This window comes from Chanos chanos, chromosome 5, assembly GCF_902362185.1.
Source record: "Chanos chanos chromosome 5, fChaCha1.1, whole genome shotgun sequence".
Taxonomy (NCBI): domain Eukaryota; kingdom Metazoa; phylum Chordata; class Actinopteri; order Gonorynchiformes; family Chanidae; genus Chanos; species Chanos chanos.
Window position 1 is genome coordinate 30,039,458 of NC_044499.1, and position 12,271 is coordinate 30,051,728.

At 40.7% G+C, this 12,271-nt stretch overlaps 2 protein-coding genes across 2 annotated transcripts; both read right to left on the reverse strand.

Moving 5' to 3' along the window:
- Positions 1-374: 374 nt before the first annotated feature.
- On the reverse strand, positions 375-1,717 carry LOC115812381 (dual specificity phosphatase DUPD1-like). The gene is made up of 3 exons (XM_030774860.1): positions 1,536-1,717; positions 906-1,129; positions 375-634 (listed from the first exon to the last, which is right to left on the reverse strand). The coding sequence occupies exons 1-3, from the start codon at positions 1,715-1,717 to the stop codon at positions 375-377; spliced, it is 666 nt and encodes a 221-aa protein (XP_030630720.1).
- A 2,227-nt stretch (positions 1,718-3,944) lies between these two features.
- LOC115812382 (dual specificity phosphatase DUPD1-like) lies at positions 3,945-5,241 on the reverse strand. The gene is made up of 3 exons (XM_030774861.1): positions 5,120-5,241; positions 4,461-4,678; positions 3,945-4,150 (listed from the first exon to the last, which is right to left on the reverse strand). Exons 1-3 carry the CDS (start codon positions 5,239-5,241, stop codon positions 3,945-3,947), a joined length of 546 nt encoding a protein of 181 aa, XP_030630721.1.
- Positions 5,242-12,271: the final 7,030 nt, after the last annotated feature.

The window sequence follows — 12,271 nt, forward strand, 5'->3', positions numbered from 1 at the left end:
TAGTATGAGATTGGGAAGAGTGAACCTGGCTATGTGTACAAATAGAACAAAATGACAAGTCATGTATTTATGAGTTATCACTTAGTCACTTGAAATGCTGTACATTTTAGCATAAAAATAAATTATGATCAACCATGTTATCTCTGAGACATCATTTATTGAAACGTGGCACTGCTGTTTTCTTTGCACTGTAATGCTGAAAATATTTAAATGTTAAGGTATGACCCATAGAGAGGGGAAGACAGATCCAAAATTACACAGACAGAAATTAGCCTAGGAGTTTTTTTCAAGTTTCACAATTGCATGAATATTCCAAAAATATTCTTCCATAACTGCACAAAAAAACCCAAAACACTCTGGTCCTTGATTTCGGTTTACGCTTTGTCAGCTTCTGTGCTGTGCTCTTCATTTGTGTTCTCAGATTTAGACCCGGACGCACCTGTCCTTTGCTCCAGAAGGTACATGTCCAGCTCACGGAGCTGTTTTAGGAAGCCCCAGTTCGGAATAATGCGTCTGCGTCGTTTGACATGATCGATGGCATCGAGGACTGTCATGTTCTTGCAGATCATAAGATAAGCCAGGAAGATGGTGGCTGAGCGACTTCTGCCCATGACACAGTGCACTAGCAGCTTATCTGAGAACAAATGAAAGGGAAGACGGAAGCTGATAGCAACAGGCAATTCCTTACAAATCTGCCAATTAGTATAGAGGAACGTGGGTTAATTTGAGATATACTGAAATCATCACTACATGTACACTTTGGAAACAAGCTGCAGGTATGTGAAACTGTTCCTGGCACTTCCTGTAAAGAAATATTGGAATATTTACATTCATTATTGTGTGTGTAATTATTCAAACTGAGTTGTGCAGTATAGGTGGAAGCATTAAGAGGCCTACGGTCTTACTGTCTGTATTGCTCAGGACACTGTCAATGAACTCTGCTGCAGGAAAGAAGAACTGGCTAAGGTTGAAAGTAGGAATGTCTTCGGCAACAATCCCATAATATTCTATGTCCATGCCACTGTAATATTCTGCTCCCGTGTCCACGCTGTTTCGCTCGCCTTCTGCTGCGTTGAGGACGTGTGTCACGCCCATCTTCTTCAAACTGTACCGATCCCTTGCTGTCTCCCTGATTGAACAAATTTACACCGTCAAGCCCAAAGCGTCCAGCAAGGACTAACTCTGACACATAAAGTAAATGATCATTCCATTGCGTCACTTCTTAAGAGATTTTAGGTTACTCTCTTATACGGCATGTGGAAAATTCAATCACTGTCTGCCTTTATCACAGAATCCCTTATTGACAAAAATTGCAAGAGAGTATGGGAGTATTTTAGTTTATGTTACGCATTGTCTTCGGCAATTATGTTCTTACTACACATATAACTGGAGCGTTTTAGTGTCTGCATTACATGTTATGACTGCAGGAGCTCGTTTGTTTTTACAAGTTCATTGTCATGGTAATGCGTTTTGAATCATGCTTTAAGGCAGTAATATGGTTTTCCACCCAACGTTTGATAAACCTGTTGTCTTACTCGTCTCCTATATACACGCTTGGCCAGACCTCGTTGACGTGTGTGTATGCCACACTGCCGTGGGTGAGGTGCTTCTCCAGTTCATAGCATCCTGGGGTTTCATAGACTTCCTCCACTCGGTTTGACATCACAGCCGTGTGCACACCTACCCCTCTGCCAGACTTTGAGCTGTGAGAAGTCATTGCCTTCAAAGTAGCAGACCACCATACCACCTCTCATTTCCACGACAGAAAAACAACTGGACATCTGGATGTACTGCAATGGCTCAAAGTCATTACTTTGCAGAAAACTTTTGATAAATCTAAAGGATGTTAAAGCATGGAGGTCATTGTTTATTAGTTCATGTTTGTCAGTAGTAAGTTAAGATGGGGTTTCTATATGTGGTCGAGATCTGTGTAATGCTAATTAACTCATCCACTTTGAAAATACATGTATAACTTATGGCCTGCATTAATTTCTTTAAGTAGGTCAGAATGTTGAAAATAAGAGAGCTCACCTGTAGTCCCGTCCTCTTCATTTTCTCTTAAAGGCACAGACTTTTAAATGTTTGTTTTCAAACCGCTATGAAAGGAGAACAGAGGGGCGGTCACCTGCTAGGCAAAGCAGAGTTCGCAGAGACCACAACACTGTGTGCTAGGCGGTGCTGGGTTTCGCAGGATATTTTTAGTGACTGAGGGACCCGCTGCAGCCCTCTTGGCTGAGTACCCAAACACTTTGAACCTACTGGTAGCACTAAATCCTTTGCAGTGACCCTTAGAAACAGACAGCATCTGTTGAACTGGGTTTTAGATATGTGTTCTATCGCTGTGTAAGCTTCCTGTAAACTTGTCTGGTGCAAGGTTTATGCTTTGGCCTATTATATTTAAGATCTAAATAAGAACAGTGACTGCTGAGCCTAAATCAGGTGTGAGGTAAAAAAAGAGAGCAAGAACTGAAGGAAACGTGATACAGAATGTTGCTATATGTTATTCTATGTGTTGTCATGGTTACAGGCAATTAGGCAGTTCATGGAACTTCAAAGCTTGGTTTGAGCTTTATAGAATTATTACTCAGAATTTTGCAAAATTACTCTTCAAGCTCTCAAAGATATAATAGATATTCTTTATAAATACATCAAGCATATCATATTTCCAAAATGGCTCTTTCAAGTTTTTTTTGTGAAAAAAGTGAAGAAAAAGAATATTCACAACATAATGCAACACAAGGAGTTCAAGCAGAAAACAACCAGCTCATTTCATCAACAGGTATCGCACCATCTGAAATATTACAGCACCTGAAAATAAAGCTGTATAGGGTTGGAAATTCTTTGATGAATTTTTATGATGTCTGAAGAGTTATTGCATGTCATTTTATTGAGAGATGCAATTTAGGTGATCTCTCTCTCTTTTCGTCTCCCCTTTTTCTTTTCTTATCGGTTCATTTGAACCATCTTTCACACTAACAGCAAAATCATGATGTGCTTTGATGCGGCATTCCTTTCATTTTGACTACAGTTGCTCCTCTGAAAGGCTCTGGTGATCATACTGTTTGATGAGAATACTTCAGCTGTTATTTGATCTCTCTAAAATTGTATAGATCTTTTATTTGACACAGAAATTGCTCTGAGAAGAGGAAATACGCGTGGTATTATTGCTACTGCTGTACCGTGTCATAATGGGGTTTTTTTTGGGGGGGGGGGGGGGGGGGGGGGGGGTGTGCTGTTAATCAGCATGCCACATCTGAGCAAGTGCTGTGTCAAAAAGATAACAAGCCCATTTACTGTCATTCACTGCACTCATGTTCTGACAGTCAATAGATCTTTTTTTCTTTGTTCTGAAAATGAATAATAAAGGACAACAAACAATAAATGAAAAGAGTGTTCTGCTGTGCAGAACAAAATTAACTGACAAATATTTTGACATAAATATGGACTATGCCAATTCTCTTTTTCCTATACACAATCAAGCTGTGAGAGCTGTCCAAACACAAAAATTCTCAGCCATAGGCAACTGCCCAGAGCAAAGAGTATTCAGGTGAATTTGTGTCCCTTATGAATTTAGTTTGGTTGGAGTCATAATAAAGCAATAAGGAAAGAATAGATATAGTCACATTTTAAAGCATAGTCACAGTTTAAAAGGGTTAAAGGGTTAAAACAATACACCAATCAATCACACACGGCCACAGTGATCTGTTTTGTTAAATGACGATCCCATAAAAGAACTCTGTGCCAACAATATGGTGTTTTTCTTTCCTTGCATGGTGCTGATTAAAAATCAGTTAGTATGTGTATAAGAGTATGTGTGTGTGTGTGTATATATACATATATATGTGTGTGTGTGTATATATATACACACACACACACACACATACACATATATATACATATATGTATGTGTGCATGTGTTCTTATGCACTGACTCTGACCCACAGTCAGCTGCCTCTCCTCTCTGATGCCAGGCGTGCATCCAGATGACAGAGCTGTTGAAGGAAGCCAGCATTGGGCAGAATGTTCCGATGTTTCCGTATGGCTTCTATGGCCTCAACAAGAGTGAGCTTCTCCCAGATCATGAGGTAGGCCAGCACCAAGGTGGCAGATCGGCTGATCCCCCTGGCACAATGAACAAACACTTTTCCAGCTAAAAAAAAAAAAAAATCAAGATGCAACACATGGTAACAAACTGCAAAGCAAGACACTATCTATTAGCAGTGATCATCATACGATCTAGATGAAATGATAATTAGAATAATTCATCAGATATTTTGATTGTGACATCATGTAAGCAGTGCCTTATTGATCTATGTGTTGTTTTGATGAAAATAACCATGACGACCCATCAATTACCACACGTCGACCATCAATCCTGTCATTTCAATATCAATGGAAAATCATTGGATGAAACATTGACAAAGTCTGAAGTGTCTTAAATTTTTAATCTGTGCCCATACATTGGTGGGAGAGTCCTTCGTGGATAAAATTCGCCACCTCATGGAAGAACGGACTGAGGTCGAAGTCTTTGCTGTCTGTGGCCTCTGTGCCGTGGTACTGTATGTTAGTGTCTGAGTAGAAACTTGCGCCAGTCTCAACGTGGCTCGGCCCGTCAGCTGTGTTTACCACGTGGCTAACTCCCAAACTCAGCAATGCAGCTTTATTCTTCGCCGTGTGTCTTAAATAAAGAATGAATACACAACTCACTTAAATAGCATTTGCCGATTTACAGTTACACGGTCTGTCTCAGCAAGCAGGGCAGTTTCATTTACATAAATGCGTGTTGATTGCTGTCTTTTTTCCCCAGCCATTTTTTTTTGCTATTGCTCTCCAAATATAATTTCCTGTGTTTATTCAACAAACCAAAAGCACCAAAACCAAGGGCCTGGTCAACAGTGGTTTGGCATTTTCTGGTAAATGCATTTCTTTAGTTGTATCACTGAGACCTCTAGTGTTTTTCAGGTGTACAGCGCTCTCTGGCAACTTGTAGTTAACAAGGAATCCTGATAACTGAAGATCCATTGTTACAACTTATGAATAGGACTTTCTTGTTTCACTACTATAAAGATCATTTTTATCTAAGGGAAAAATTAATTGTAATACTAGAGAGGGAACATACGCATCCCCAATGTAAATGTTTGGCCAGACTTTATTAAAATGACCAGTTGGACGTCTGTCCTTCAGGAGGAGGTGAAGCAGTTCAGAGGCAGGCGGAGTTTCATATTCCTTCTTCCATTCCATGGTCCCTTTTTTCTGTTTCATTCATCCTAAAAAATACATATATGTGAGTGTCAGAACTAAACACATTCAGTGAGAAGTCAAACATCCCTGTGTATTTGACACTCATCTACCATGGCTCTATATCTCTCAGTTAAAAGGGCAGTTATACAAAAGCCTTAACTTTTCCAATAATATGGCCAGTGATTGATCACTTAACCAAATCATCTGCCATGTGCCTGCTGTATTTATTGTAGTTAAAGTGAGTAATCTGAAAACTATGGAATGTATTTGAAAAGTTTACCTCTGTTTACTGAAAGACACAGGGCTGCCACTGCTTCACTAGCAGCTCCACTAATCCTAAAAGTAATTCAGAAATGAACAGTCCATTGTTTCAACCTTCTACATTAACTTACTTTTCATTTACCAAACTTCTCTCTGTCTCTCTCTCTCTCTCTCTCTCTCCTTTTCTCTTCTTCCTCTACAGATGGCTCACTGTTTCTGTTCCAGCAGGCAAGGGAACAAGCAGCAGTGCGTTTTCAGGTTATTCTGGGCTCTGTTTACACTGTCAGAGTGGGGATAATTATAAACCTCCCAGGCACACAGCATGCCCTGCTGGAACTTGACAGCTGAATCTCTGGACAGGGTGAGTTTGTGTGGGCTTGTTCACCAATGCAAGTGACAGAGGGTTAGCACTGCTTATGCTGTTTGAACATTCCACCTAATTTCAGCTGTACTATAACAGAGAGTTACCTTGAGACATCTGTTCTGGACTGTTTTGTGTGGACCAGGAAATAAAGAGATTACAAGAAAGTAAAGCCTGTTCCAAATTTCCTTGTCCAGATAGTCAACTGATTCAACATGTGTGGCTGCAACTAGTCAGGGGGCTTGAGCCTGTCTCAGAAAACCTTCTCACTACACTAACAAGTCCAAGAAACTTAATTTTTCATTTGTAATTAAGCAGATTTTGTAAAATGAAGGAAACATTAAGTTAAGCAGCTTCACACATGAAGTCATGCAACTAGGGAAAATAACATTATGTTTAATCAGCATAAATTTACTCTACTGCACCAAGTGCAGATTTACTAAAGCCATATGAACATCTGCAAATTATTTGCATGTTGCATACTACTCCACTGACTTTAGTGTAAAACTGCTTCCTTTAAAGTAAGGAATAAACAGAATTGAAAGTATATATTATTTTTGTCTGACCTCTCAGAATGTATTTAGATTTCTGGTCACTACAGTGGTTAACTTTTTTACAGCTTTCACATATTATAATGGGAAAATTGGTTCCTTGATAAAAAAAAAAAATTCCAGCAGACTGAAAAGTGGGACTAATATTGTGAAGAAACATTTAAACATTTCAGACATCACTGAAAAGTAGACTGTATGCAGTGTGCAGTGTAGAAGACTGTGTGTGTGTGTGTGTGTGTGTGTGTGTGTGTGTGTGTGTGTGTGTGTGTGTGTGTGTGAGAGTGTGTGTGTGTGTGTGTGTGTGTCTATTATGCATCCTTATTTAAGTAAATTGGAATTTTTCCTTGTCTGCTGTCAAGATTCACACAGTGAAATTTTGTGAATTTTGTTAGTGTGTATTGACAACTGCAGAATTGAGATCTTGCCAAGCTAGTCATAGCTACAGACCTGAGTGTAGTGAGTGCAGTTCTTCACGAGTAATGGAACAGCAGGGAACTGATGATTTTCTTTGTTTTCCAGGTGTCGTTCAGGGAGGGAGCCTTTCCTACATCAGCACTCAGATTATGACCATTGTTGAACAGGAACAGAGCAAAGTTCTCTGGGTACCTGATGGCTCCATGTAGAAGTTTTTACCAGAATTTACCATAATATCCTAGCACAACTACACAAAAAACTCACACTAAAAACTTTACCAAGGATTACACTACGTCAATCAGTGTGAGCTCAGTAGCAGTAAAGCTTGTTCTGAATTATAGTACTGTGGTAACTGTAACTTATGACTTTTTTTTTTTTTTTTAATATTGTGTAATCGTGTAATGGGACAGTTCAACTACAGTAGAGATGCTGCATTTCCTTTGTTTACATCCTGGGTATTTCTGTTTTTGTAATGTTTACTTGAATGTGTTTAATTTTTGCCTGAACTACTAACTAACCCTCCTGCTCTCATAACCTGAGTAAACAAAGTCAGGATAACTGGTAACAATAACTGGTCAGTTGTTATAAAGTAAAGGTAGAACTAGGTGACAGATGTAGAAAGAAATCACCTTTTACTTATGTCTATCTAGTTAAATGAAAAATACGGATGCAGTTTTATGGCATGATCATTTAACCCTTTTTCAGTTGTAGTTTTTGTTTTATTTAAGATGATTTTGTAATTCATGTATGAGGCACTATGATATGAGTGAACATTTGAATACTGTGTCTTAATTTGGCTTGCCCACCCTTTCTCTCTGATCTCACATTGTGCCAAAACTTTACGTATCCTTCCTTTTTGCCTCTGTTTTTGCACTTGTCAGTTTGTGGACGTTTTGTGTAGTAACACTCAAGACACCCAATATCTTTGCTGTAAAACTCTAAGTACATTTGTAGTACTGATCAAGCTAATGGAAATGTGAGTATAACCATATGTTCTTGACATTTCAATAGATAAGCTGTATTGACAGTGAGCTACAGTGCGCTGAATTGCACCATGAAGCATTGAAACACTCCTTTGACTTTAAAAGTTAATCACAGGCATTTATCACTTGGCTGTTCGTGGTGTTGCTAACACAGTGTTTGTGTGTCTACACAGGAGTCAAGCCAGTGTCAAAGTGTGATGCTGGTTTGGATCTGGACTTCTGGCATACTAGGCATTTTTACTTACTGTCTGGAATCTTATGTTTCATTACAGCTTTAATAATGCAGGAACTGTCTCATGCAATTTTACAGGAAAAAAACAAAACAACATCAGATACTCAAGAGTATCATTGCTTCATAATTGGCTTCATAATTAAGATGCAAACATTTTGTCATTTTGTTCATTTGATACAGCCTTAGTCAGGGAGGGGGTTTGCAGCGGTGTTTTTAACCCAGATAAGATTTCGTGATATCTGTTGGTGTGTGGATGGGTTGATCACTTAAAAGACCCTGCTCTGTAGAAGTTAAAAAAACGCAATGTGACATCTTAAACACAAACACTGATGTGTACCTTCCCACCAATGCCAAATAGCACACTGTGCTAATGCTAAAATGCCTATTACACACACACACACACCACATACACAGGCCTCCCTCTCATAGGCTTACTTAAATTGAGAAGTTGAAAAAGGGACTTTTCTCAAGCATGTTTTCTTACAGAGAAAATGTCCTGTAGTGGTACCATCAATGTAAGAAATAAGAAATATCTTATTCAGAAGTAGATGTATATTCAGTGAATATTGCTGAACTGCCAGATCTCTACTTGATTACTCCATTTTTAGGAATGTGTGGATTATGTCAAACGGATAAACATGCAACTGACAGGTACGGTTATAATTGGGACGTCCCAAATGAAAAGATATGATTTTGTACATGTTAAATTAATAAACTAAATTCTATAGTGAAGTGTCCCATCTTTCCACTGTTGATTGTGACATAGTTATACATATAAATTCTGTTCGGTATGTTCTGCTTATAAGAATGTGTGGGATTCCTGCAGAGGCTTTCCTATAGTGGGAAGATGTATGAAGGTAAATACAAAGGCACGTTTCTGTGCCCCAGTTTTGGGATGTGACATGATGTGCCATGGAATATGTTAACTTATTATCTCGCAGTTGCGACCAAAACGTTGACATTGCAACATGATAAATCGAAACTAGACTTGTGTCTTATACACATTCACACTAAAATGTCTCAAAACTCCAACACTGCAGTTATGAAATAATATTTCAGCATCAAAGCGTAATATAGCAGGATTTTGACTTCGAACTGCAGAATTCTGTATTTGTAACACAAAACTACGACACAATGTCTCAGATTTTATTTTAGAGTAGTTCACAACTGCCAGTTAGTATGTTGTGATTATGATTTAATATCTAAAAAAAGTGACAGTCAACAGATCCAAGTCATGATAGCCACCAAATGTGTAATTCAGGTTGTGGCCTACCCAAAAATTGTATTTGTTTGCTAGAAACAGGCTAGAAATGGATATAGGATGAGCTAGAGATTGCCTATTGGCACGTCTTTGCGCTGCTAACTGGCATTACCTATTGGGGTTGTTACATTAACGTTGCTTCCTGGTAAAGGTAGCGATGATCCTCCCCATGAGAGAAGGTTTCAGAGGCTGTTTTTTGGTAAACCTGTCTCTGCATGGCTCACAGATTGCACGGGCTCCATATTTTTCAAATGCTGCAGCCTCTGAGATTATATATCTCTGTTGATAAAGAAAAAAGGGGGTCAAATGTTTTTTTTTTCCTCCATTCAACATGATTGTCATATCTGTATAATAGAACTGGATATAAAGTAAATACTAAATGCAGTGGGGGGAAAAAAAAAAGAACTACTTCTTACCTTTTTGCGGCTCATGCAGCAGCTGAACAGTCTCAACATGCTCACCCGGTCCTTCTTTATCCTTTCTGCTGGAGGCGCAGGCGGAGACGGAGGTGGAGGAGGGGTAATTTGACTTATCTCCTCGACAGGTTCAGCGACACTATCTGACATGGACTTTGTAATGTCCATGCCATTCACGGAAATGTCGTCCATGTCAATAATGATTTCCCGGACAATGGGCGCTTTTTTGCAGACAGGCCACTCTTTTGTGAAGGGTGTGCCAGGGATCGCACCAGGTTTGGCCAAAAAACTCTCTGTGGATGACTCTGAGGTTGTAGAGGAATCATCTCCAAGAGTTACCGTGTCCTCATCACTTTCGTCGGCAACAGTAGTGTCAGGAGTTTTCTCTCCTGCCTCCGTTTGTCTCTCCACTTCCTCTGCTAGGCTCAGGTCACTTATTTCTGAAGCCATGTTGCTGTCAGGAATCTCTGTGGAGACAGGAGTGCCATGGAAATCGTCAATGTCCTCAAAACTGAACTTGCATCGTCCACCATGATCTCCTCAACAAGAGAAGTCTCTGATGTTTCTTCTCCTGTTTCTATTTCTTCCTCCACTTTCTCTTTCAAGTAGAGACTACATATGTCAAGTAACCCCTTCCTCATGCAAGCATTCAAAACCTGCACATTGCTTTCTTTGTTCTCTCTTTTGACCGGGGAGCCTGGTCTTGATGAAACCTGATTGACCATGAACCTGGACATCAGGTCACACATGGTCTGCACCATCTGATTAGCTGCTTTGGCACGGATATGCTCAGTATCGCTTGAGATCTTTGGTGCTTCCTTCCCCATAGCCTGTGTGATGACACAGTTTGTCTGGTACACCACTATCACATGGCAATGTTAAATTTTGAACTCAGCCATGATGGCATCCTAGACGTCGTCATGAATTTTCTCCTCAGTCAGGCCAAAGAGAAACTCTAGGGGCACCACCTCTGGTCTGCTGTCATCTTCACTCTCAGACCTTCAGTAAACCATACACACAGCATTCATTGCTTCTGTGACATTGCAACAATCTCCTCCCACATCTTCCCTAATTCACATTAATTCACATTAATTCAAATTCACAGTCTTCCGTGTGCAATTCTTATCAATCCTTGTGAGAAAGAAGTATACTTAAATATGTTAGTAATATGTTTGAAATATCCGAAGAGTAATAAAAGTATGGTTTTAGTTTAATGTCTTTTAATTACATACACTTTAAGAATACTTTAATCTGTTTTCAAACAGTATGTTTTAAAGTAATACATTTCAAGTATTACTTTAGAATACACAGACTCGGTCATTGGCTATATAAGCAAGTGTATCAGCGATGTTGTCCCAAGAACCACCGTTCGGATCTACCCCAACCAGAAGTCCTGGGTTAACGGGGAGATTCGCGCTAAACTCAAAGCGTGGACCACCGCCTTCAACTCAGGAGACCCTGACGCCTACAAAGCATCCAGATATGACCTCCGGAAGTCCATCAGGGATGCCAAGAAGAAGTATAGGGACAAAGTGGAGTCCAGCTACTACAGCTCTGACCCCAGGAGCATGTGGAATGGACTGCGCAGCATCACAGACTACAAGGGGAAAAACAAAGACATTGCCCAGTGCAGAGCATCGCTCCCAGATGAGCTGAACACCTTCTATGCACGGTTTGATGCAGATAACACATCGCCCATCGTGCATCCACATGTGGATGGGAAGGCTGCCACACTGACCCTAGAAACAGCTGAGGTGAGACGGTCCTTCAAAAGGGTCAACCCCCACAAAGCTCCAGGGCCAGATGACATCCCTGGCCGGGCTCTCAGAGTGTGCGCTGACCAACTGTCGGAGGTGTTCACCAACATCTTTAACCTCTCCCTGAGTCAGTCCGTGGTCCCCACCTCCCTGAAGGCATCCACCATCGTTCCTGTCCCCAAGAAGAAACCGATGGCCTCCTGCCTAAATGACTACCACCCTGTTGCACTGACATCAGTCATCATGAAGTGCTTCGAGCGACTGGTTAAAACCCACATCTGCTCCTCCCTTCCTGACACCTTGGACCCTCTTCAGTTTGCATACAGACCAAACAGGGCCACAGAGGACGCCATCGCCATGGCGTTACACACCACGCTCACCCACCTGGACAAGGGGAATACTTATGTGAGAATGCTCTTCATCGATTACAGCTCGGCATTCAACACCATCATCCCCTCAAAACTCGTTTCAAAGGTCGCTGAACTTGGTCTAGCACCCTCCATCTGCAGCTGGATATTAGACTTCCTGACGGGCAGGCCCCAGGTGGTGAGAATTGGCAGTCACACCTCATCATCACTGATCCTCAACACAGGCGCACCACAGGGCTGTGTGCTCAGCCCCCTACTGTACTCCCTGTTCACCTACGACTGTACTGCCAAGCACAGTTCAAATGTCATCATCAAGTTTGCTGACGACACGACCATTCTGGGCCTCATCACAGACAACGATGAGACGGCTTACAGAGAGGAAGTGAGGGCACTAACCATTTGGTGCCAAGACAACAACCTCTCTCT

What these genes read in the sequence shown, in the direction of transcription:
- LOC115812382 (XM_030774861.1), bottom strand. Translation starts at nt 5,241, where the DNA reads ATGGAATGGAAGAAGGAATATGAAACTCCGCCTGCCTCTGAACTGCTT. An exon ending in AACATTTACATTGGGGATGC is followed by an intron (nt 4,679 to 5,119) that starts GTATGTTCCCTC and finishes TCTTTATTTAAG; the next exon opens with ACACACGGCGAAGAATAAAG. An exon ending in CGAAGGACTCTCCCACCAAT is followed by an intron (nt 4,151 to 4,460) that starts GTATGGGCACAG and finishes TTTTTTTTTTAG; the next exon opens with CTGGAAAAGTGTTTGTTCAT.
- LOC115812381 (XM_030774860.1), bottom strand. Translation starts at nt 1,717, where the DNA reads ATGACTTCTCACAGCTCAAAGTCTGGCAGAGGGGTAGGTGTGCACACG. An exon ending in AGCGTGTATATAGGAGACGA is followed by an intron (nt 1,130 to 1,535) that starts GTAAGACAACAG and finishes TTGTTCAATCAG; the next exon opens with GGAGACAGCAAGGGATCGGT. An exon ending in TGTCCTGAGCAATACAGACA is followed by an intron (nt 635 to 905) that starts GTAAGACCGTAG and finishes ATTTGTTCTCAG; the next exon opens with ATAAGCTGCTAGTGCACTGT.